This window comes from Colossoma macropomum, unplaced genomic scaffold (assembly GCF_904425465.1).
Source record: "Colossoma macropomum unplaced genomic scaffold, Colossoma_macropomum, whole genome shotgun sequence".
Classification (NCBI taxonomy): domain Eukaryota; kingdom Metazoa; phylum Chordata; class Actinopteri; order Characiformes; family Serrasalmidae; genus Colossoma; species Colossoma macropomum.
The window spans coordinates 17175754-17202855 of NW_023494806.1; the positions used below are offsets into that span (position 1 = coordinate 17175754).

General features: G+C 40.4%; 1 protein-coding gene across 1 annotated transcript; it reads right to left on the bottom strand.

Moving 5' to 3' along the window:
- Positions 1-12459: 12459 nt before the first annotated feature.
- LOC118827753 (arrestin domain-containing protein 3-like) lies at positions 12460-24984 on the bottom strand. Its single transcript, XM_036599213.1, has 8 exons — positions 24631-24984; positions 21268-21312; positions 21069-21129; positions 19567-19714; positions 19377-19473; positions 17461-17717; positions 14015-14242; positions 12460-13835 (listed from the first exon to the last, which is right to left on the bottom strand). Exons 1-7 carry the CDS (start codon positions 24893-24895, stop codon positions 14039-14041), a joined length of 1077 nt encoding a protein of 358 aa, XP_036455106.1. The 5' UTR covers positions 24896-24984; the 3' UTR covers positions 12460-13835; positions 14015-14038.
- Positions 24985-27102: the final 2118 nt, after the last annotated feature.

Genomic DNA, 27102 nt, shown 5'->3' on the forward strand with positions numbered 1-27102 from the left:
TATCACGTGCCTTACCAAGATGTATTGCAAATGTATTCTAAATATATTGTGAATATGTTACTTTTTGATGTACTTCAATGGAATATGTTACTGATTACATTTAGAACAGTGTATTCAGTATTCATTCATCACTACTTCTTCCGGGGTGTGGTGCCCAACCCTGTAAATTCATTTGTCCCAAATCAAGTTTCAAGTGTAACATAATCAGCTGAGTATAGAAAATCATTTGTCTCACATTTCTGACAGTCAGAAATGTATACTAAGAAAAAAGATTCCCCTACTAATACAGCATTATGCTGAACGCTAGGGCCACCTGCTGTACAATGAATGCTATAATCTGTGAAAAAAAAAAAAGGCCTGACTAATAGGCCTTCTTTACAAATGTGTATCAAATTTTAAGGGACTGTATTCAAAGTAAAGAAACACCATGTACAGCTGTCAACTAATTTACAACCAATTGACAAAATAAGCGCCCAACAGAGAACCATAAGACAAATGTAGTCTTCTGGTTCTCTGTTGGGTGCTTAATTTGTCAAGTGGTTGTAAATTAGTTGACAACTGTACATGGTGTATTTTAACTCTGTTACACTCCACACCCAAGACAACACGACAGTATCTGATCTCTAAATGTATTTTTCCACAACAAGTTTTAGAGAAAATCTAATTGTAGGCTCAATGCAATTTTAAGGCCTGTCAACATCAAACTTTCACCTTGAGAAAATCAAACCTAATGGCACCATCTTGTGGCCAATTTCAAGTAAGTCCACTACAGCATGCTACTGTAATTGCAGATGTTGTCACTGACAATCGAAAAGCTAAAAAACAATGTTCACCTAAGAGGAATAAAGGAACTACACTCAAATTACAGGTAACCATGACTTCTTATTGAGTACAAATATCTATCTATCAATTGTCAATAGTAATAACTGCTGCACAAAAAATATTTTATTTTGAGAATATTCTTATTCCATTTGCAGACAATTCTGCTTCTTTCAAGAAAGAATGCAGATAATTTTGCTTGTTTCAAGACATAAGAAGCTAGAAATACCAGTGAAATAAAAAAGTCTTATCAGGTTACTATTACTTAGAGAGAAAATCCACCGATTTTTCAAAATGTCTGCATAATTCAATAACCAAGATATAAACATACATTCATCTTTCAGAGTGGTTTGATGTGAAATTGTGCACCATACATAAACTTGCCAACTCAGATTTCTTCACAGGTGACAGGAACCAGGGTTCATGACATTTAAAATGCAAACACATGCCATTTTATTCATTATCCAAAATGGCCAGTAGACCTACGCATGTCTTTAATGATAATTATAAAATCGTTGGGGACTATTTTGCCTTACAACAGCCTGCATGTACCTCTCCACCACATATGGATTTTAAAAATACATGTATACCAAAAGCTTATCTCAAAACTGTCGCAAACTATTTGTAACTGTTTCATTGGAATAACATTCTGTGAGGGAGCTTTTAAAGGCATTAAACAGACATCACCACCAGTTCTGACTCAGAAAGTGTCTAGAATGGGACATTTGACATAAGACAACTCTGAATGACTTTGTTAACAGCTAAATAATTTAATTATGTGGATAATTTAATTATGCAAAAATTTTAAAAATCTGTGGCATTCCCATTTAAAGCATAAAAAATGTCAAATAGGTTGAATAATGTAATTCTTCTCAAAATGAGAAATATGAAAGATCATTTCACTCTCATGATTCTTTTGTCAGTGTTTGGGGGCTTTATATCCTTCTTGCTGAAGCTTGGCATTGGGCATGGTGACCTTAAAAGGGCAATTTTTCAAAATCTCAGAATAATTTGGTACTTGAGCGTCATTTAGAGATTCGTTACAGAATGAGAGTCATTACAGATTCTGGATTCTTTACAGTGGTGGTGATAGGAACCGGGGGTCACCACATCCACAACCCAAATACAGCCATTTTATTTACTGTCCAAAACCACCAGTGAAATCTTGTGTCTTTTGAGTTTTTATATGTAATGTTGATAATGTTCATAAAAATATTCATAAAAAGTTTCTTTGGGGATTATTTTGCCTTACAGCACCCTGCTTGTGCCCCTATGCCATGAATGGATTAAAATAAATAAATTCAAATGCATTTTAAGCCAAAACCTCTTCACAATACTATCATGAAAGATATATGCTGCCTAATGTCTGACGCATTGTTTTCAATGCATCAGACATCAGGCAGCATATATCTTTTGTTTTACAACTTTCTGTGAGGGAGTGTCTAGAGGTGGACGCCTGGTTCCTATCACCACTGCTGTGAACAATTCTGACTGTAAGTTTCTCTAAAACAGAGCATTTCACGCCAAACCACTCTGAATGACTTTGTTTACATCTCCACCATTTAATTACGTAGAATTTCTGATAAATCATCTGTGAAGTACCTCTTTTAGCTCATGTGTGGCTGCTCCAGAGTGTGCCAGTCTATTGGCAATGCTTTTCTATGTTAAAATACAAGTTGTGTGTTCACAGTTGAAGACTTGTGCTAGCAATGAGTGCACCTTAAAGTAGCAGAATTCATTGTGCTTGTGTCACTATGTCTAACAGCTCTTGGTGCAGCAGAAGCCCACAGCACAAGGTAAGAAATGGGGAATGAAGTAAACCTGATGTAATTAGATGTAAGAGATCCTCTGCCTGAGACAGAGTGGCCGGCCAGTCGGTGTCTCCCAGGAATAAAAATAAGCTGAAAAATGAGCTTTAGAACACCAAGGGACACACATTGCTCTATAGATCATATGCTGTAACAGTTATTGGCAGGATTATCTGCGAGGATGTCCATGCTTAGCCTCAGGCTCACCTAAGGCCAGGTCCAGGTCGCAGTAAGAATGCCATTTACACATATTTAAGCTGATCACGGTTATCTTGATATCATTAAAACGAACAAGGAATGTGGTTGTCAAGTTACTCCGTTTAGCACTGCTACTGACTAAGTCCACTGAAACTGTTGAACTGAGTCAGTGGCTAAGTCCTGCCCTAGCCTGCACGCTTGGCATTTTAGTATATGTACAATAGGAGCATACGCCTGGTGGACAGGAAGCAGCCTCAGCATGTTCCCTGATGGCAACTGGGACACATCTGGGACACCTCGCACAGGTCAGTGCCACGATGGCCCTCGCTTTGGCACACCAGCTGGTTGAAAAGAAGTTCAAGTCGCTGGGCATTGTGGACACTATGGATGCACCGATTTCTTTCCCGATATGGATGATTCTGATATAACGACAGAGTAACGACTCAATAACAGTGTTCTGTTAAGGACCTCATGTTTCATAGAACAAAGAAACCACTAAGTATGTAATCTGTTAATTACACAGTCGTTAGAAGTGGTGGTCTGAGCCAGTGTTAGTATGTGACTGGGAGAAATCCCAGTGGGCCAAAAGGGTTTTGGGCCAGTTACAATGGGCCAATAACCCTGCCTTAACAAAAATTGCCTCTGTATGGGCTCACTCACCTTTTTTTCCCCACACATATAACACGAGAACACACTAACAAACTGTAAATGCCAAAACCAAGTCTATATTTATGTAGTAATTTGGCAAAGCAAATTGGCAGCCCACTCCTCAAATGGGCCTGCTCTGTTTGTCAATTAATGACATTTAGCATTTAGCCTGTTTAACCCCTTAACATTCCAGGTTCATTACATACTAAAGCTTATTACTCAGTAACTACAGGGACTTCAATGCAAACTAAAAGAGCTTTTCTTAGGTTATAGAAGTGTGTAATAAAGCTTTCTTCTTGGTAAGGGGTTAAATTCAGTGCCTGCCGAGCGGCATGAATCTGACACAACAGGCAGTGTTTTACAATATGAGTTAGTTTTTGCATCGCAGAACAACGAAAACAAATTTTGCAGCATATTAACTGTCTTGATTGTTGCATTTCGAAAGCTTTAAGCACATTTAAAAGCTTGGTTAATCTCTATTGTAAACAAATAAGAGTTGGCAATTTTAGACTGAATCTTGAGCAGAAAATTACATTTTTCAGAGAAAAGTAGTTTGCTAAGCTAATTTGAACACAATGGTTACATAGCTAATACTATTCTCTGCTAAGTCAGCTATTAGTAATAAATCAGCTATTTCAGAAAAGTGACTGCATAGCTTGGGGTGAGCTGGTCTGCATCATGTAACTCCTGGTCTGAAAACCTGTCCCACTCCAGCCCTGGTCTGAGGATCCTACTTGTCATGTATAAAAATCATAAGGTGTAGCATTTAGCATGATGGCACTATATATATAGCATGATGGCACTATATGACTTAAAATGTCTTCCTGCATCACTGTGCACAGTAAAGACTAATGTACCATAGTAGAGAAAATCTCACACCACAATTCTTTTTAAGACTAGGCAAAACTTTTAATTATATTGTCCTAGAACAGTGATCCCCAATCCAGTCTTCAAAGCCCCCCAGACAGTCCACACTTTATAATGATTACTACTAAGCAACAGTATTGAATGTGGATCAGTCACATCTGGCAGACATCCACATCAAGGCTTTAATTTGTGGCAGTTCTTGCAGCCCAAAGGAGCTGTGAATTAAGTGAGGAAAGACCTGGTTTGATAGTCCACCAATTCATGTGTCTTCCCCAAAGAACTCACTCTACTGTAGACCTCATCTCCTCATGTCATCCCTATTAAACTAAGGAAGGAGCTATCAAGTCATTACATTAGGTCATCTCAGGCACCTAAAAGCCAAATGTATGTGACTCATCCTTTAAAACTGCCCTCAAAAAGGGCAGTTTTAAAAATGCCCTCAAAAATGTTCTTTTCCCATTTCAAATCAATTAACACGTATTTTAAAGGCACAGGCTTTGAACTGATGTGGCGAACACTCAATCTAATCAGAGCCAGAAGATGATTTCATACAACTGTCATGTATTTACTGGTTCATTAACTGTGATTAATAGTGACACAAAGCCAGACACTTGTGGCAACTGTATCTGAGAAGGAACTGGACCATCGACAGATCAATTACCATTCCAATCGTCCAGCTCTGTACTGTCAACTCTCCACTGTCTCGGTGAATTAACCTCGCCCTCCTCCTACTACCTCTCTCCCTCTTTCCCTCTCTCAATTTCACATCCCCCCCACCTCACACACACTCTCCCATCTCTGCCCCTATTGGTCAGATTCACTCCACCCCGCCAATAGCGTCTCAATGGGGGCTGCAGCAGGAGAGAGCTCCAGAGGCCTGGAAATGCTAGGGAGAGGCTTTTTTTTTCTTCCCTACTTCTATTTTTGGCCAGAATTTCTTCACGCACAATCACATGGTTTGGTTTCTTTCAGTTCAATTTTGAAAAATTATTTCTCTTCATCTGCAAAGAACAAGCCATTCTGGACTTTCAAACACAAGAAATAATAACAGAAATTACACCAAGTAGTGCTGTGGTGATTTTTCTTTCTGTTACACACAGTATGTGACTGTGACCGGGTTGAGGAACCCCACAGGGTCAGTCTCCAGAGCTCACCTCATATATTACACAGATATGATGAGACTTTTTCTCATCAACTTCCTTTTTCATTTTGCAATTCAGAAAAATCCACCTAGACATATTGTTTAGAGTGCAGGTTGATCATGTGACTGTGAGAATCATCCTCCTCCTCCTGTCATAACATGTGAAACAATACAGTAAGCAACCCAAACAGAGAGTGCAGCAGGGGCAGCTACAACAAACTGTGAAAAGCAGGTGTATCCTTCTGCCTGTGCCTCTGTTTTCCACAATAGCGCTGAGGAGACATGATATTGGCCAGGGTTCATCCAACGTCAGACCACTCGACATTTTCATTCTCGAATTTAAAAAACTGGCGCTTTTATCGGCCGTTTAAATCGTGACTCGCCCACATGCCTCGCGGCAGCAGCGGAGGCTTTAGCCTACTTTTTGTAGCCTCACTTTCTCCACGTCAGCTTCGCGTGAGGCTAAAACGTCGCCCAAACATGTCACAAGTGTCGAAATGTCACAAGTTTAGCGGCTGCAAAAGGGCGCCGGACAACTTTGTCAGCGACAGCTTTACGTTTCCTGAGGTAAACTCTGCGTGCGAGTGTTTCTCAGAGGGCTGTGTGGACAAAAAAAAAGCCGTGATAGGCTAACGGCCAGTGCCAGCGGGCATTAGCACAGCGAGCGGCCATCTGGCAGGCTAGCGAACTAGCAACAACCCCACCAGCTGCAGTCGCGAGAGAGAGAGAGAGAGAGAGAGGGAGAGAGAGAGAGAGGGAGAGAGAGAGAGAGAGAGGGAGAGAGAGAGGGAGAGAAAAAAACGCCCTTACAAAGCAGGACATGCAAGCAGCTTCTGACGTCTGCGGCCACACTGCGCTACAAAGCGAGCTAACGCCGAGAGCGGAAACAATGAGCTGCGAGCCGTCCAAAACACCATGTTCCTAAAGACCCATGACTTTCTCCGGCACCGGGGGCGACGAGAGAGCTGCTTTTCGTCCGATTTCGCGTCCGCGCTCAGTTTCGACGACCCTCGGCGCCGCAAAAATAAATAAAGGACTCATGCGGGCGCCGCTCGATACCCCGACATGGCGGCGAGGAAAAGAGGAGAGCTTTTTACTATTTTGGAAACGAGCGCGGACACCGAGGCGAGCGCGGTCTCCGACGGCGAAGAGTGTCCCCTAAACCTGTCCGTGGACGTGAAGTGGTTCGAGATCCCCTTCAGACGGCCCGAGTCGGACGAGGAGGAGGAGGAGGAGGAGGAGGAGGAAGAAGAAGACGAAGTAGTGCGGGAGGACGAGGGGGAGCCCGAGCTGAAGAGCGCGGCGGCGGCGGCTGCAGCAGCGGCGGCGGCGGAGGAGGAAGAGCCCGCGGACGCGGCGAGCTACATCGCGGGAGGCGGCTGCAACATTATTTTGGTCACGGGCAATGGGATCAAGCACGAGGAGTACGAAGAGGAGTCCTACTACGCGAGCTCCAATAACTGCTCGGACACCACTTCGACCGATTCAGACATTGATTTCTCCGATTTGGAGGAGGAGGAGCACGCGGGCTTGTTCAGCTCGTATGACGTTCTGGACGAGGAGTGCACTTCTCCGGACTTCTGGGGGGAGCCTGACCAGGTAATATCAATTGAGCCATTCAGCGCTGACAGTGGCCCTCAGCACTCGCTAGGGGATGATGCTGACACTTTAGACTATTTCCGGTTGCTCTTCCCAGATTCATTGTTTGAACACATGGTAGAACAAACAAATAACTACGCCCTCTATCGGCAAAGGAGGAGCGGTAGGTCAGACCCCCACTGGCACCCAACTGACGTCAGGGAGATGAAGGCATACGTTGGCCTCAACATCCTGATGGGGATCAATCAGCTTCCAGATTATGGCATGTACTGGGCCAGCGATATTTTTATAGGCAACGCCGGCTTTAAAAAAACAATGACCGCCAGGCGGTTTGAGAAACTGAACCAAAACCTGCACTTATGCGATCGCCTGTCTGAGCCCTCCAAAGGTGAGCTTGGGTATGATGGCCTGTATAAAATCCGGCCCCTGCTGGACATGGTAGGGAACACTATGTGGGACACCTATTTGCCCAACCGGTGCTTGACTATTGACGAGTGTGCCATTGCCACTAAGGGCCGCTTCTCGCCAACACAGTACATGCCCTCCAAGCCTTTGCGGAAGGGTCTGAAAGTGTGGATGCTTTGTGACTCACGCTCGGGCTACTGCCATCGCACCCGACTGCACGTGGGCAAGCCGGGTGACGACGCCGCTACCGCTGCACTGGGCCACCGCGTGGTCACGTCCCTGGTCAGGGGTCTGGAGGGTCGGCATCATCACCTCTTCATGGACAGCTTCTTCACCTCAGTGCCGCTTCTGCAGCGCCTCCTGCAGGATGGACTTTACGCCTGCGGCCCCACCAACCCATACCGCCGTGGCTACCCTGACGCCCTCAGGCCCCGCAGTGTCGGCAAGCTGGAGCCGGGTGAGTTCTACCAGTGCCAGCGTGGCAACCTGGTGGCCACCATCACCAAGGACGCCAAAGTAGTCAGCTGTTTATCGTCCAACTCCGCGCCTGGCATTGTGGGCATCGGGCCTGGCAACAAGCGGGACGGAGATGGGAGTGACGGGGATGGCAGCAGTCTGTCGGCCCTCGGGATCCCTCGCCCGCTTCCGCTGCTTCTGTACCAGGAGAATATGCGCGGTGTGGACCTGTGTGACCAGCTGAGGGAGTGCTACCAGGTGGGGCGGCCGTGCAAAAAGTGGTGGCGCTACTTCCTGTGGTTCTATGTCAACCTGTGCATCGTCAATGCCTACATCATTCTGCGCGAGAGCCGTGGTGGGGTACCGCCTGCTGGCTTTAATGGCAAGGAGTTCACGCAGCGCCATTTCCGTGTGCGTCTGGCACAGCAGCTAATTGGGGACTATCAGGGTGCCCGGGGCATGGAGCGGGCTGCCCGCAAACGCCACGCTGACTCACCCCTGGAGTACGGCCACCGGCTGGAGCGCATGTCAGAACGCTCACGCCGCTGCCGGAACTGCACTAACAAAGGCCTGAGGCACGAGAGTGTGTTTGGCTGCAAGATCTGTAACGTACACCTGTGCCGGGGAGGGTGCTTCAGTGAATTCCATAAATAAGCCTTCCTTCCTTTTTTTTTTTGTTTGGTTTGTTTTGTTTTTTTTTTACTTTCTACTGTTTACGTTGATGTTTCTGTTCTCAATTGGTTATGCGACACATTGGATACTGAGGATTTGTTATCCAAAGTTAATTGTTGCAAGTACTGTAATCATCCTTGTAGTCTGATTTGATTAGTAGTTGTAGTTGTAATGTCATAGTTGTAGTAATGCACGAATTTACAAGTTAAGGAATCAGCAATTATACATTTGCATTAGTATAGAATGTTTTGTCTAATTGCCTTTCATATTGCCAACAAAAGGCCTTGTGTCACTTTTTATAATCAGGAATTGAGATGCATTTTATTGACAAATAGAAAACCAATAGAAAACTTTTCGGCACTTACATTGATAACAATAGCAGTGGCGTAAGTTTCTGTGAGAAGTTCTTATGCTTTTCCAAAATAAATACTTCAAGAAGAAGAAAATCCCTTTTATTTGGAATCAGTTGATTTTATATATAGACATAAATATTAAGTGGTATCACGTTTACAAGAAGTCTCAGACGTGTTCCTGGCTGTCAAGGGGACACAGCTTGTAGCAATTACAAGGCTGAAAAGGGCTCTCTAGTCTCAGTGGATGGACAGATTGTAACCTTTTTAAACGCACTCCAGCCACCGCAGCAAGACCATCTGTGTAATCTTAATATGAGTACAGTGTCTTTGAATGAGCCACTCTGAAGCAGAGAGCTGGGCCTCCACTAAAGAGAGCTCTCAACAAACTCCTTCAGTTTAATGTGCTTGTTGAACGCGTTTCATTATATGGATAAAGCATTTAATAGAGCCCTGCTTCATTTGTAAGTCCGAGTATGCTGTGTACAGACACGGGAAATGGACACGCGGCGTAAAGTAATACGTTTAATTGAGAGTGTTACTGATTTCAGTCATTTGGACTGTAGAAGGCAAGAGAGACTAGAAACCCTGACTGCTGTTATAGGAGACTTAACAGCTCGTGACACCAGTGATTTGTACCTGGTGTCACAGGAACAGCCAGGGGAGCTGTTTGGCAAAGTAAATGAAGGGATAATAAATTTTATCTGGATGTAGCTGTAACACTATAATGAGGTCTACATGTACTTCACTGTGTAGCTCATGTAGGCTGATTTGGAAGTTCACACTGTTGCTTAATTCCACAGCTCATTCTGAGGACAAAGTCGTGGAGAAAATGAATAAAACATTTGAAATGTAATTTTCCTTAACCACAAACAGGATGAAGTGGGGGTGTGGAGCGGAGAGCAGGGGGGCATCCAGCTAAGCTAACTCGCCTCACACACAAACAGCCAAGAACATCCTACGGCGAGAATGTGTTTTGTTTTATTTATTTATTTTCGACCAACTACACGTCACAGCTCTAGGTACCGGAGGGCCGGCGTGTAGTTCAAGTAGCCTCAGCCCAGTTTCCGTTGACTCACCGCGCTGAGGCCCTCTTCAGAGCCGCGGCTCTCCGGGCTGGGCGGCAGCTCGTCTCCCCTGCAGCCCTGCGGCTCTGCGGCCGAGCTGAGCTGGACGCTCCTGCTGCCGTTTCTGAGCGGGGGGCGGGGTGGAGTCCCGCGGGGAGTCGCCATAGCAACCCCAACCAACGAAGGCGGGGAGTTGCCAGCGGGCTCGAGCGGTTGTCATGGGTAACTCGCGGGCCGTGGGCCGGGAGACGGCCGAAGCCACGCCCCCATATCCCCTCCCCCACGTTCCAAAAACAGTCTGTGAGGAAGGACAGTCAGCGGCTGAGCGCCGAGTGCTGGTTTCAGATCTGCACTTCTGCTCTGGAGGTGTAGAGGTGGGGGGGGTTCGTGTTTTTTTGGTGGGATTTGGGGGGTCGTATGCAGCACCGGGGCAGCAAATATTTCAGAATCAGGCTTAATTGGCCAACTATGTTTGCACTTCAATCATACACACTTAAAAAGATGGTTCTTTTTATGGGTTCTTTAGTAAAGGCAATGGTTCTATTTAGAACCATGAGTTCTGTAAAAAAAAATAAACCTGGTTCTTTGCACGGCGGCCTCCATCAGATTGATGGAGAATGTGTTGTATATGGTTCCATATAGCACCTTTTTGAAAATGGTTCTGCATACCACTTATTCTACTGTAATGATGTCAAGCTTGTAGCAATAGAAGAACCCTTTTTGGTGCTATATTGAACCATTCTCCATCAAACTAAAGAAGAATTTACACATGTAATGGTTCTGTATAGAACTCATGGTTATAATAGACTCATTGCCTTTATCAAAGAACCCTTGAAGAACCATCTATTTCAAGTGTCCACTACCTCACAATACACTGTAGTTGACAATTGAAACAGTTGCTGTTACATCATTCTGTAGTCGGCGTCTTGCCCATGTTAGGAAATCTGGATCTAAACACATTTTCTCTATAAGAGAAATGAATGCTTTTCAAAAATCGCCTCAGTGAACCTTGTGTTAAACAAAAATGTTCCAAACCTAATACATTTTGTCCTTTATAGTCCCCACCCAACCCCTACCCGAATGTCACTGGATTTTCTGAGTTACAAGGTTGAAATACAGATAATGCTACATGTATGCCATAAGCAAGCTAACACACCTGTACATTGAAATGACATTGCACAAAAGTAGGTTTAATACTGTACTTCAACTCTACACTATGAAAACACTATCTAATTGTAGGATACTACTGCCAAAGAAACTTAATCAGTGCGCAGCAGTGTTAGCTGGCATGTAGCAATAGTTGTATTTAGGATCATTAATAACTTCGTAATTCAGAGGATTCAGCGATGCTTGGAGGAAAAATGCATTCTATGCTGGTCTAAGCTGGTCAAGCTTGTCTGGTCCTGGTCTGGTGCTGGTTTGGCTGGTGATCAGCCTAATAACTTGGATTGCTTCTGACCAGCACAACAAAGCACAACATAGACTGGTTTTGCTGGTGACCAGGTGTGCTGGTCCATGCTGGTTTTTCTAGCAGTGTGTATGGCAAAAAAATCAGCTTTGGAACATTTTTGTTTACCGCTGGGCGCAATAGCAGCATTTATCAAAAACACTGTTCATTACTGAATATGAAATGATTACATTTATTTAACTTTTCTGTCAATCCAATGACATCTAGATCAAGTTTCCCATTCTTTTGTCCTTAAGACCATGAAAAACACTTTAGGTTATGTGGTCAGTGTCACAGTAAGGACAAATAAATGTAGGACAGACATTTATTTGTTTATAAACTACATTAGCTCATTACATTAAAAAAAGCAATTTTGAATATGAAAATGTTTTAAGACATGAAAGTGCTCATAGTCACAGAAACATTCCCATACCGGAAGTCTACCATGAATACACAATGTCACAGACACATGCAGACATCCATTCTTGTAGACATTCACACATACACACATTTTTAAAAAAAAGAAAAGTGCAAAGTATTTGTGTAAAGTGCAAAAAGGTTCACCCATCCACCATAACAGCCTATTACACACAGTATTTAGAGGTCTGGAACCACAAACCACCAAAGTTCAGGATGACCATTTTCAACACAATAAAAAAGTGGCTGATTCTATTATGATGCTGCTACTCTACACGCTTTAAAAAAGAGCATTTTCATAGGTTCTTTAGTAAAGCAATGGTTCTATACAGAACCATTTCATGCTTGAATGGTTATTTGCATGGTGAAATGTTTCTTCAGATTAATGGAGAGTGTGTTGTATATAGTTCTATATAGAACCTTTTTGAAAATGGACGCATTTTGGTGCTTTATAGGACCATTTTCAAAAAGGTTATATGTAGAACCACATAATTGAATATTTTTTTAAAAACTCTTCTCAAAAAACTTGAAATTCTGAATAAAACATCTTTGGGGTATAGCATTTCAGTATATATACTGTGTACGTTATCACTGCACAGCAATTATTAGGACAGTGATTCCAAACTTTTAAACACTAGTGTAAGTTTAAGGATGCACTCTTCAGCAAAACTGTTCTATATAGTGCCAAAAAGGATTCTATAACTTGTAACAATAGTCATGCTATATAGAACTGTTTTTGAAACGTTATTTAAAGCAGTGGTAAAGCAGTGGTCATGACAGAAGCCCAAACAGTCCAGATCTTTGCTGCAATGCAAAACACAAGAAAAGAGCAAAAATGTGGGGATCCCTGAGGACTGGTTTGAAAACCACTGCTTTAAGGAACTACATACAACAGGTTCTCCATCACAGAGAAGAAGCATTTCACCATGCAAAGAACCATTTAAGCATTCAAATGGTTCTTTGAGTTGTGATGACTCAATACAATCATTGCCTTTAAAGGTGTGGACTATGGAGAAAACTGAGAGAACTGCTGCATTGGGTTGACAATAGCAACATGGCTGACTTCATTTAAAGTGGTCTGGTAGTCACTCCACAGCACAGGGGAATCTCCATGTGATAAGAAAGCTTCATTAGAGAGAAAAGCTTTACCCAGGAGTTATATGCCATTCTTCAGAATCCCTTAGTGAAAGCACAAAGTCAGCCACTAGATGCTGCTGTTTGCACAATCGTAGGCCTACAGCTCACAGCTTGAGATTATGAAAATGCTTGATAGAATTTTTTTTTCATCTTACTTCAGAAAGTACATTAAACTAGATATTCTCAACATTAGCTTCATGAAACTAACCTTCGAGGAGTACACTTGAGAGGAAAAGACACCTCTCAGAGTTTCAGATATAAGCTGATGTGAACATGTAATGAGGCCACCATCAGCAAATAAACCTCCAAAAAGCAGAGACAGTAGATTAAAACATGTAATGTATGAGGCAGTATATCAGAAGTCATGGAATCTAAGAGCTGCCTTAATTCTCAGATTCTTATGCCTTAATGATTGTCATGCATATGCACACACTGACGAGGGGGTTACAATTTAATATAAAAATATTAACAATTGCATAAGTAGAAAATCTCTCGCTTAAAAGTATTTAAAAATGCATAATTGTACCTTTAGAGTAATGAAGACAGCAAAGTATTAAAGTAAACTGTAAACGATTAAAATTACATTAAAAACAATGCAACTGCATCATCCCACAGTTCCACTAAAACAGGAGCAAATCTAAACTCTGCTGAAACCCGACTGAAGGAGGCAGTGAGTACTGTAGTGATAAATTAGAATGAATAAATGGATAGGTTGTGGGTTTGAGTCCTAGGGAGAATGCTGAGGTCGTCTTCTATTGGAAAACTGTAGTTTCTGATGGTGTTACCTGTAAACATTCAGGAGAACTAGAGGAACAGAAGAAAGTACGAATAGTTAAAATATTTTTTGGTCTTTCACAGTATAACATTTACATTTCTCACTTCACCTACATGAAACAGAATGATGTAAGTAGTCAAAAATCTGGATGGATATTTTAGAGTCACTTTTAAGGCTGTAAAGATTGTCCATTTTAAAGTGGTCTCACATGAAAAGTGCTCCTCTTCAGTTTTCATTGAACTCTATTCAATGATTGATTTCTTCCATGAACAGTACTATAATCAGCAGAGCTATTCCACCCTGCCTGGCTGCTGGTCCAAGAATCAAATCCAATGTGCATATCCACAGGTGCTGCAGCGCTGGTTTCTTTCTGGCAAAGAAGCACCACTGGCAGCTTGATTTCTGGATTAGAAGCAAATTTCACATCCAGACAGACCTGAAAGAAAACGTGCAGAGGAATGATTAGAAAAGAGGACTACCTTACAAAAGAACTTCACAAGACATTTACAGATATTTGTTTGTATTTAAATAGCAAATGTATTTTAATTATAAACTGTTAGGAGAACTGTGATGAACCATAGCATGTTTTAATTACAAATACGTAAGAAAAATCGAGCGTCAGAAAGAGAATAGCTCGAGGGTTCTCGAGAGTTGTCAAGTAGTGTTCCCTCTAGCTTTGCCCTGCAGATTTCTTCAAAACAACAGAATAACGATTCACCCTTTCTAGCCCATTTTATTTTTTACTTGTGGGAAAAATACACCCCTTTGTAAACAAGCTTTGGTTACTTCCAAAAATAAAAATCAGGACAAACAATTTTGAAGAAAAATATGTTTAAAGAAAAAAATAAAAGATGTCCTAAGGCATCATTGGGCCAATGTGGTTGGGCCATTGGGGCAAATGAGGTCAGTATTATCTGCTGCAAAGACAATCGAAATTTTGCATTTAGAATGTTATAAGAATTGTAAAATGACAGCAGTTACAACATTTTAACAGAATAAAATAAAATGCCTAAACATTTTAAAACAAGCAGTTTTTATGCTGAATAATTTCACCAAGCTTGGCATCTCATCTTCAGTTTCAAATATTACCGGAATTGATGCTTTTTATAGAACCTTTCAAAACAGTGCAGGGGGTCTTTACTGAACTTTCTCCACTCTCAGTGACCAGTGCATTACAGAACTATATATGTGGTTATGTTATAACTGAAGTCGGGGGGGGGGCATGCCTGAAACCCCTCCTTCTTCCAATCTAACGCCCTATAAATTCACATCCTCACCTTCCATTCCCGTGAGAAAGTGTTCACAATCCCCACTGCCACCCCATCTCCTCCCTGTTCCTATGTCCTACATCAGTCCTAGTACAACTATAAGGGGGGATCTGGCCTTCTAGCTACAGGCAGAAGCTGCTCAGCCCAAACTCCAGCCCAAGTTCTCAGAGTTCTCCCCATCTCCCTCAATCAATCTTCCCTCATACTACCACCATGTTGAAGGCACAAACTATGGCTATGCACAGTTGTGTGCAAACGTTTGAACAGCCCCAGTCAAATGACATGTTTTGTTGATTTTTTTAAATGAATAATAAATAGTTACATTTTAAAAGTTAATAATAAATTCATACTCAAACATACTCTACAGGGAACAAACTTAAATATGGCATTCTATATAGTGCACAATTATACAGGTATGGTGCGCAACTTCTATTTATTTGCTGAGTTTAATATATTGGAAAAAAATGAAACCATAAAATGTGCCATAACATTTTCACAGGCCGCATTGTATGCTTTTTTTCCAATGCGTTCAATTCAGCAGAATAACATTGTGTCCATTGTGTATTAAAAATGTGCAGAAAACATGTTCTCTGTAGAGGATGTGTACTTAGAAAACCAACAATTTGTAATTTTACCAGAGTTGCTCAAAATTTTGCATATAACTGTATATATAGCATCTAACTGGTCTAAGATATATAACTTAATGATATTATAGCCCATACATCATGTTTTTCAAAAAAAGCTGATGGGACCATGTGGGAGGATGACGACCACTTACTCCCAGTGATGCCATATAACATTTAACATCATGCAGGCATGTGAGATATAATCAAAATATAACTAGCAAGCTATTTTTTTTAAATAATCAACATCTAACACAACAGTAAAACCCCAAAATTGTAAACTAGTATTTACTGAACATTTTGAGGAAAGAAACATGAAAATCAGATTTAGTTTCATGACCAAACCTTCTTAGAGACTCCCGAAATTTATTGTGATTGAAGGAACTGCCCACCATTGGCTAAACATACTTTCAGTCTTAGCTTTCAACACTGACCACTGATGCTGTCTTATGATTCTGTAGTTGGTGTCATTCTCATATAAGTAACTCTGGGTCTAAGCAGTGGTTTTTCAAAAATCTCATTCATTGTTCTCTTAGAAAAAATCCAGCTCAGACCCACAGTTTCCAATATGGGCATGATGCCAACTACAGAGTCTACTTGGTTTCAAGCGAAAATGGGTATGTTCAGATATACCAGTCCACAACAGATAACAGTAACCTTAGCATTATGCTCTGAACTCAAAACTACTCATAATATTAGTAAAAGCTGGCAATTTGCACATTTGTGATTCTAATTTATGGGCTTCTTTAACATGAGTATAGTTACATGCTAGAAACATTTGTAAGACAGAAATCGTAACATATTTCAACAGAGACCCAGCTATGTTTCACACTATGAACTTTAAGGGTGTCATCTTGTATTAGGGGAGGCCTTCCCCTTAGGAAAAAGCTCAAAAGGGCTGAATCATACTTTGAGTGTTTACTGCTGTCATTCTTTCTAGAGGGAAACTGTGTGTAATGGTGGTTTGTTTGAGCTCAGGCTGATGGATATCTATCAAAACCACTCCTGGCAGCTCGCAATTTAACCTTATTTACAGAGTCTGCCAAGTGACAAAATGGGCACCAAGCACTATCAAAAGATCACTAAATGCAACAGAATTTAATCTAGCATCATGTCATTGTGGTATTTGCTATCTTTAAAGTTAGCTAGCACATACTAGCAGGTACGGCGCTTCTAAGCTTACTCATAAGAGATGGAAGTAAAATTTGCTTGACTCTATATATGCTTTTAAATCAATGTAAGTAACAGTGGAGAAGTAGAACAGCATAATATTCCATTTTAATGCGAATATCAGTCTGATTTAGCTAACTAGCTAGCTAGCTATTCAATAGTGGTTTAGGGTGTAAGCTTGCTATTTATGTTATTGCAGCAAGGGAATAATGAAAAAGGAATCGAACCATCTTATTTTTTTATACAAAAGAAATGGAAATTTAGACGATCTATTATTTGTACATGAGACAGACACACAAAAAAACAATCATGCAGGTGGAAATGGAGATATGCTAGACTGGATAGGGCCTGCTGTGTCAGAGAGATTTTTCGAGTAATAGAGCCATAATTATTAATTTTTTAAATTACTGACAAAGCAATATACTCCACTGGCTATACTTCATGCCTGTCTGCTTCTGGTTCTTAAAAAATAAGAATAACCTTCCCAGTGCTTGTAGTATCATGTATTTGGAAGAGACCTAGCTAGGGAATTGAACTGGATATCACTAAATTAGGGAGAAAAGTGGGGGAAAATGTCAAAAATTGTAGCCTACCTTAAGTCTATATTCCACTTTAAGTACCTTGCAGTTGAGGATGGAAACACAGGTGTCTTCTGGAATGTACAACACTTCAGTCATAGTCGTCTTGGTTGACCGTTCAATGGCGCTGCCTTTGTATTTCAGTAGTTTTTTGATGGCAAGTTTCCTTTTTTTCGAGGCAAAAAAGCTTTGCTTCTGGTAGAAGCAGAACTTTGGCTTGACTGTTTGAGAGGAGTTGTTCTCGATATCTATCCTTACCTTCAGTACCTCCCCTATGAAAAAATGACAAAGATGTTAACTGCATGTACACTCACCTAACACTTTATTAGGAACACATGCACACCTACTCATTCATGCAATTATTTAATCAGCCAATCGCGTGGCAGCAGTGCATAAACTATGTAGATACGGGTCAGCATCATGGTAATGTTTAAATCAATCATCAGAATGGGGAGAAATGTGATCTCAGTGATTTGGCCATGTATTTCTACAACTAACTATTTCTATAACTGCTGTTCTCCTGGGATTTTCCATGCACAACAGTGTCTAGAGTTTACTCAGAATGGTGCGTTAAAGAAAAAACATCAACGAAGAATGGCCAGACTGGTTCAAGCTGGCAGAAATGGCTTGACACAACACATGCACAACATGTCAAACCTTGAGGTGTTGGCTACAACAGCAAAAAAAAAACATGTTGGGTTTCACTTCTGTCAGCCAAAAACAGCAAGCTAAGGCTGCAGTGGGCACAGTGGGCACCAAACCTGGACAGCTGAAGACTGGAAAAATGTAGCCTGGTCCGGTGAATCTCAATTTCTGCTCAGGCACACAGACGGTAGGTTCAGAATTTGGCACCAACAGCACGAATCCATGGACCCAACCTGCCTTGTATCAACAATTCAGGCTGGTAGAGGTGGTGTAATGGTGTGGGGAATGTTTTCTTGGCAGACTTTGGGCCCATTAATACCAACTGATCATCACTTGAATGCCACAGCCTATTTGGATATTGTTGCTGACCATGTGATCCACTCATAGCCACAATATACCCATCTTCTAATGGCTAATTCCAGCATGATAATGCACCACGTCACAAAGCAAAAGTCATCTCAAACTGTTTTCATGAACATGACAATGAGCTCAGTGCTCTTCAGTGGCCTTTCCCAGTCACCACATCTGAATCCAACAGTACACCTTTGGGATGTGGTAGAATGGGAGATTCACAGCATGAAAGTGCACCCGAAAAATCTGTAGGAATTGCATGATGCAATCATGCTAACATGGACCAGAATCTCAAAGGAAGGTTTCCAACATCTTGTGGAATCCATGTCAGGAAGAACTGAGGCTGTTTTGAGAATTGCCAAGTGCTCAGTGGGTATAGATGAGTTCCTTCAGCTCAGATCTTCATTCATTCATTCATTCATTCACTCATTCATTCATTCACCTTCTCTGTCCACCGATACAGATTTGAAGCCACCAACATCTGAAAACAACATCACAAGAACAGGAACACAGCCTATACACTGGCAGGAAAAGTTTTGTCCCTAGCAACAGATCAACTGAAAACACTGATTGGCATCTGTAGCCAATTCCAGAATTAGTCTATATATGTAAATATGAAGCCACTAAAGCTAGCATGAGAACATATTGTTGCTGTCAAACAAAAACTTTCAATGTAAATGAATTCAATGTTGTAAATGTTATTTTGAACCATATTCACAAATTTAGATATTAGAAAAAATACAACACAAAATGCGGCCTATGCAAAGGTTATGTATTTTATATTTTATGTTGTATGTTATGTTAAACTAATAAATAAAAACTGTGCAGTAAAACGCACACGTGTGCTTCTGTGGAGGAAGTGCACTACGAAAATCAACAAAACACCAGGGGTGTTCAAACTTTTTACATGTGACTGTACGTCTGTGACACTTTACCTAAACGGTAACCCATCCTCTCTGTGGAAATGTTCATGGCCACACTCCCAGATGAGAAGAATTTCATCTTCTTCTCTGTATTCCCACACTGAGGCATCTAAATAACAATGGAAAACAAGAAACAATAAACGCACATCGCAAATGTGCGAGTCTGCTGTGTCATATAGCTATTATGTTATGACGTGCCTACCATCAAGTCAGGTATAGACATGTCTCCCTCGGGAACATAGTTAAAATATATACTGGCTTTGCGGGATATCCGCATTGACCTGGACAGCTTAGCTTCCAAAAAGTAATCAACGTTTCCATGGTAGCCTTTGAAGGATGCAGGCATGTCTCTGTACACAAAAAAGAAGATTAAATTAGTACTGTGTAAACCTTAGAGTCTTGAGATTAAGAGATTAAAGGGGAGTCGCACTAATATTTCAAAATTTCATCATAATTCATGTAAACAAAGTTATTCTGAGTGGTTTGACATGGAATGCTTCATTGTAGAGAAACTTACAGACTCAGATTTTTTATAGTGGTGGTGATAGGAACCAGGAGTCACAATATCTATAACAAGAGATAGAGCATTTTTATTTACTATCCAAACACACCAGTAAACCTACACACATCTTCAAGTTTTTTTATGTGTGTTGCAGACAGCAAAATACGGAGCCCCTATGGGGGCGTGGTTTAAAAAATTCATGACATTGCGTTCCCTTGCAAATGTTTTGCATTCCCTCGCAAAAAAATGCATTCCCTTAGAAAAAATGTGTTCCCACGCAAATGTTTTGCATTCCTTCGCAAAATATATGCTGTCAGACAACAAGCAAACGTAGGACCAGAGGTGCCCAACGACATTGCCTACATTAGTTTTTAGCATAGCTAACGTTAAAAGCTGTTTTCCCAGTTTCGGTAGTCTATGCTGAGTTTATTAAGCAATTGTTCTCTGCAGTCTCTGTAAATGTAGCTTTTACTGTACGAGGACACACGATCTCAGTTCCAGTTTGCGCTCACTAATAACATAATCATGTTTGATTTTGAGAAGTGACACTATGTCTTTATATTTCAATCCAAGATCAAAATAAAATTCAATGAGCTGCTCCATCTCTGAGCTTAAGCAAAGCAAAGCTTTTGCAAGTGAATGCAAATCGTTTGCATCATAATGCAAAACATTCGCAAGGGAACGCATATTTTTTTTTGCAAGGGAACGCAAAACATTTGCGAGGGAATGCAATGTCATTAACTTTTTTTTTATTATCCACGGCCCCTTAGGGGCTCCGTAGCAAAATGGTGGTAAATCTGAAAAAATAACTTTTTTGTTGGGGACTGTTTTACCTTACTTATACCTCTCCACCACGAAAGGGAGTTTTATAAAAAAAAGATTTAGGCCATATTTATCCCAAAACTATTGCAAAGCAATGTCTCACACATCATCAGGCAGTGTATTCATAACCATTACGTGTAATAACTTTTTGTGAGGGTCCTTTTAGAGGCATTAAACTCTTCAGACGTCTGGTTCCTATCATCACCACTGTGAGCAATCTTGACTCTGTGTTTCTCTGAAACAGAGCATTTTACAACAAACCACTCAGAATGACTTTGTTTACATCTCAACTACTGATTTATGTAGAAAGTTTGAAAAATCAGCTGAATTTCTCTTTAAGTCTCTTTCAGTCTAAAATACCCACGTAAATTTATACGTACATAAGGGGAATCTGAAAAGTGAAAGGGTAGACATGGATTCCAGGTGCAACAATCTTTGAGTCTAAAAAGAAGAAGAGTTGTCTCATTATCACTGTTCTCAATGTTGGGGTCTTATTATTAGCCTATGATTACCATAACTGTTATCATTAGTATAAGTGAGAAAGAGTAAAAACCAATTTGAAACACTTTAAACACTTACAAGTTTGCCCAGCCTCATTTGTTAACAACAAGGAGCCATCTTGCCCTGCAAGTCAAGACACATCATTACATGAAATGAATAAGACAATTATGAACAAAAATCTGCAGGTTAAGATAGGTGTGCACCCTCCAAACTCAACTGTGATGTGAAAGGAAAAAAGATTTATCCCAAATCAACCAGAATCATCAGTTCAGTATGTGCATGCAATCGCTGGTGACTTCAGTGAAAGTGAAATTTTTATATTGTTGCGGTTAATATTTCAAAAATGGTAACTTTACAGGAGAAGGAAAAAACATTCTTAGATTATGATGTTAATGAAAAGACATATGTTTCCAAGTAATTTTAATTGGACTATTTCTATTGGTCCGGTGATCATTAAATTTTAGCACAATGCAAAGAGTAATATTAGCTCAGATTATGCAAAAAAAAAAAGTAAAAAATGACAAAATTGCAAGGTCTTTGCACAACAGGGGCTATCTGTCTGTCTGTCTGTCTACCTAAACATCGACATGCATACATGGCATTCTCTGTACATTTTTTAGCCACCTGTCATCTTGTTCTTCAGTCGTCAGAACTCCCCAGGACCACCACAGAGCAGGTGCTGATACAATTACTGCATTTTTAATGCCAGTACCGGTGCCAACAGTGATACAGTATCAGTATCATTTCAACCAAGTTCCATAGTAATTACTATTTCTTGCTACGTAAAAAGATGAGTTTTATCTTACTGTTAACAATAACACAACACAGCATAGGGAAAACATTACCTTCATAATGTGCTGCACTGACCAAGTATAAGGCACACCGAGCATGCATACTCTACATATTCTGAGGCATTTTTTATTTTAATCAAAAATAAACCATAAATTGTTCACGTATGTAGGGATGTCTAAAAATTTGCCATTTTTGTTAGTTAGGCTTACATGGTATCATAATACAAAAAGCATGCTGTGTGTGTTGACCTTAAATGAACCCAGAATGTTCCTTTTAAGTACACTGTGGTGTCAGAATTGATCCATTTTCATTGCAAACGTGAAAAGATCACTGAACACCTTTACTTTGTATCTATTTTCCTTACTGACAAAATCCACACCTATATTTTGTTATCAGTGTTTTCACAGAAGCCAACTTTATGTATTATTGACTAAATATGAAAGGAGGGACCTCACATAGTCTAGCCTGTAAAGAAGAAACTGTGGGACGCTAAACAGAAACCTAACCCACTAATTAAAAGAAATTTTTGATTCCTTTGTTTCTTCATACTTCAAGAAAAAAAAACTTCTTTACACTGCATGTAATGAAGGTGGTCTAGAACATGCTTTGTATGACTAATGCGACAGGGTGGGCAGAGAGGGCTTTTCACAATTTCATGAACCTTTTTCTGCAGAATTGTCTGACATCACTGTGCGGATACAATTACATGTTAAGGAATGTCTTGTTGTGGTTTTAAACTATTGAAATCAATTTTAAAAATCATCTGCAAAAAGTTTTACTTTTAATGTAGCTTAATATAAAGAGACTAAGCAATTTAGAAAAGGTTTTAATGGTCCATTCATCATGAAATTTTCACACAATATAAAGAGCAGTTGCTGTGCTGAAATGATTGAGAAAAAAATGAAAAAAATGGAAATACAATTAAAAAAATATTTTTTTTTTTTGGACAGCACTGATATTTTATTTAATAGTTAAAACGGTGTATAAATGAATATGCTAAATGTATTATTTGCCTTATAAATGCTTTATATGTCTTTATATATCTTATTAATATTTATATATCTTATTATTATATCAGTACCAATGTAGGAGGGCTTGAAAGGTACAAAGCTTTTTGCTTTTAAACAAAGTATTGAACTTATTTGAAGCTCCCACATGTCTCGACTTCACTAGTTTGAAGGTTAAAATGATAAAATGTTATAAGGACCTCAACATGATCTGGACACATCGTGTCTAAGGTCAGGTACTGTCTCTGCCTCCAGCCCAGCACTGCACTCTTGTTTCTCTTCATATCATACAAATCCTTCACCTTCTACTGAAGATTTCCATGGAGAGGAACATTGTAAGCATAAATCAATTGTGGCCCTACTAATCAGGCTTTAATATTACAGTTAAAAGCAGATTAATGAAAGTGTAATATAAAGCCTATACAAGGAGCATTAATATGCAGGAGTGTTTACTGTTTACTAGATAGTATAAGCATAAACTTGTCAAACGTGTACAACAGCAAAAATAGCTGAGGGACATTCCTACTGAACAATCTCAAAAATGCTGCTTTATGAAATACTCCCAGGACCTTTGTTTCTGAAGTGTTGTGCTACCAAAACTACTCCAAGAACATTGCTGTTTGTGAATATTGATTTTGCCTCCTCTTTTCTCCTTTTCTGAGTCACAGCAGATCAAAACCAGATGCTTTTAGACACTGATAAAGAAACTGGGCTTACTCAGGCCTCCTAATAGGCCTCAGACTAACTGTTTTTGATATAGTTACATATATTTTCCAATGGCACCGCCCACAATGCAATGTGTGTCTTAAAATGATATTTTAAGTTATTTTTAGCTTCTACAGTGACTACAGATCCACATCACACATTATATAAGATTATTATAATGCTCTGTTAACTCGGTTGTTTAAATGTTAAAGGCTTTTTGGAAGGAAATGTGTTTGGCTTATTAAACATCACTGCACTTTGTTTGCCTTTATAACATAAAAACATATATCTTTGGTCTTTTACTGAGGATTTCCGAGAAGAGGGCCATTATGAGTAGGTTCTCAACCTTTTTTGTGGTTCTACTATTTATACTTTCTGATTATGTTAAAACATCATGATTTCCTACTGTATACACTGCTAACCACAGTTTGGTCTTAGGTTGGGAGGTTGTGTGCTACGTGCTTTAACCTCTAATAAAACACATAAGTGTCCTACTGTATCGAAATGTATACATCTGCGTTATTAAAACAGATGAATATTTTAATACTTTAGCTTATCAGATGAAAATAAAGTTGCCTGCCAAAAGCCAGTTCTGAACGAGGCTGTGTGTGTTCCTTATTCGCCAGCTTCTTTTTCGAATTTTTCCGTTCCACCTTAAATGGCGCGGCAGCCACATTCTGGCGCCACAGGCTTTACGTATCTGCAGCTCCATTTAAGGTGGAACGGGAAAATTCGAATACGGAGCCAACTTAAGCTCTTCAGTTCTGAGCAGTTTGGTGACGCTAATCAGTTTAAAACAAGGCACCTTTTGAAGAAACACCGAATTGAAGCTCCTTCATTTCGAAAGTTAAGTTGCCCCAAAAATAGCAGAGTTCCAGCACATTTACTGAAATGCTGTGACGTTTGAAAACTACAGCTGAAGTGTAAAAGAGATTACCTTTATTCTTCTTCTCTTGAACGAAGTACTGGACTGATTTGAAGACGGTTTCTTTATCGTGGTAGACCACCGTGCCGTATTTCCCGTAATGTTCAGACCACAACACAGACGCTTTCCCTTTGGCTTTGATAGAGAAACACTGGATATGAGTTTCCTTCGACACTTTCAGAGTAACTCGGCCTGACAGACAGTCTCCGTTGGTAAATGTATTGCTGTCGTTTACCGGATCAATAGTTATGGACAGTTTCTTCACGGTGAACGCCATCGCTGTCAGTCCGAGTAGTAAGTGGTGGAAGAGGTTTTCATTTAATACACATACTGCAGCCGAGGACTCGCGAGAAGGACTCGGGGTTGTTTTTTCCACCTGTATTCAGGAAAGCCCCGCCCCCCTTGCGCTCTTCGGTTGGTATCTCGTCTCGACTTAGGATGTAATGGAATACAAATATTGGGAACACGTATTCAGAATACAGAAATAAAGTATCTGTATTAAGTTCAGGTTACAATTCATGGTTCCATCAGTTATGACAAGTCATCCAGGTCGTGCCGAAGCAAAGCAGCCCCAGACCATCACACTACCACCGCCATGTTTCACTGTTGGTTTGATGGAATGGTGTAATGTGGTCCAAAAAGTTCCACCTTTGACTCTTGGGGTCTTGGGGGTCATCTAGATGTTTTTTTGGCAAATGCGAGACGAGCCTTTTGGTCAGCAGTGGTTTGCGCCTTGCAGCTCTCCCATGGATGTCATTTTTGCCCAGTGTGTCCTTCTTATTGTGGAATCATGTACGTTGACCTTAACTAAAGCAAGTAAGACCTGTAGTTCTTTAGATGTTCGTCTGGGTTCCTTTGTGGTCTCCTGGATGAGTCGTAGATGCACTCTTGCTGAAATTGTGGTGGGACAGCCACTCTTGAGAAAGTTCCTCACTGTTCCAGGTTTTCTTCATTTGTGGATAATGGTTCTCACTGTGGTTCACTGGAGTCCCAGAGCCTTATCAATGGCTTTGTAACCCTTTCCAGACAGGTAGATTTCAATGACTTTGTTTTGCTGCTGTATTTGAAGAATGTGGCATCATGTGCTGCTTTTTGAGACATTTTAGCCTGCCTCACATTGCCAGACAGGTTCTATTTAAGTGATGTTTAGATTCAACAGATCTGGCAGTAATCATGTCTGGGTGTGGCTAGTGAAATGGAACCCAATAGTCAACTGAATTTGGTTAACTGGTTGATTTGGAAGCTAAGGGAGCACACAGAGCACTGGTGTCAGTAGGATACAGACATGTTGTTTGATCTGCTGTGAGGCTCAAAATATTCATTAATGGAGTCACAATACACCTCACAGTGTGGCCTTTAAATCTTAAGCCTCAATATTCAAACTCCAAAACTCTAATGTTGGCGGTCAGCTTTATTCTGTATCACAATAAGAACTGCTGAGCTAAATGGACCACTGTGAAATGTGGAAACCACACTAAACATAAATGAATAATTTTATCAACTTAATTCTGCAACACATTTCCAACCTGTCAGTGAGATCAGGGTCATCATACATGGACTTTTCCCTTGTATAATACAATTGCAGTTATAGTTTGTAGGTCAGACAGCCATATTTTTGAGAGTCTCAGGGATGCAAATTTGGCCTGACAGGTGTGTGTGTGGGGGCAATGTCAGGAGGCTAAGCCTACATACAGCAATTCAAACGTAAAACTAGGTGAAAAAGTATACCTGCAGTTAGAGTTATCATATTGTCATACAGTTAATGGCTTGCAAGTTAATACTAAAAAATAAAATACAAACAGTATCATTAACAAGCGGTGTGTCTTCATTCACACATCCAGTCTGTTATAGCCTAGAGACAGCACAATATCATTAGTCCGGGAGATTTCATGAAAAAGTCACTGTCAGACATACGTCATCAATAATATAGACTATGTACCTTCATCATCACAAATTTACCTTCCATCATGTGAAAAAGCACCTCCCCAACCCCACCTACCTTATGGGTTTGTTGATGGTTGTTGGAGAACAGTGGAACGGTGAGCTCTGGGCTTTAAGCCTGAAAAGTAAATGACAAGATGGAAATAAATAGTTATTTTCCTAATTAACTCTGGAATAGATGCTCTAATCAGTGCTGCAAGTTGCTGTGAACTTGTGTCTGTAATTGATGTGCCAGAAATAACCAGCTTAATTAGTGTTTACAGTCCCAAAGTAAGTTTTTTGTGTTTAATGAAATGTGAACACTGTAAAAAGAAGCTGTGGCCAACATATTAACTGTTCCCCTTCTTCCTTTTCCTCTCATAGGAGAACTGTGCAACTCACTATATTAAAGAGTTTTGGATGCACAGCAATTTAATAAAGTCAGCAACATTAGAGATACATTATATGGTAAAAAGTATTTAGATACACCTTCTAATCAGCGTATTACTACTTTAAGCTACACAGACTTTGTATAATCTGCATAGAAAGCATTGCCAATAGAAC

What these genes read in the sequence shown, in the direction of transcription:
- LOC118827753 (XM_036599213.1), bottom strand. Translation starts at nt 24,895, where the DNA reads ATGGCGTTCACCGTGAAGAAACTGTCCATAACTATTGATCCGGTAAAC. An exon ending in TCAAGAGAAGAAGAATAAAG is followed by an intron (nt 21,313 to 24,630) that starts GTAATCTCTTTT and finishes CTTGACTTGCAG; the next exon opens with GGCAAGATGGCTCCTTGTTG. An exon ending in GAGGATGGGTTACCGTTTAG is followed by an intron (nt 17,718 to 19,376) that starts GTAAAGTGTCAC and finishes ATTTTTTCATAG; the next exon opens with GGGAGGTACTGAAGGTAAGG.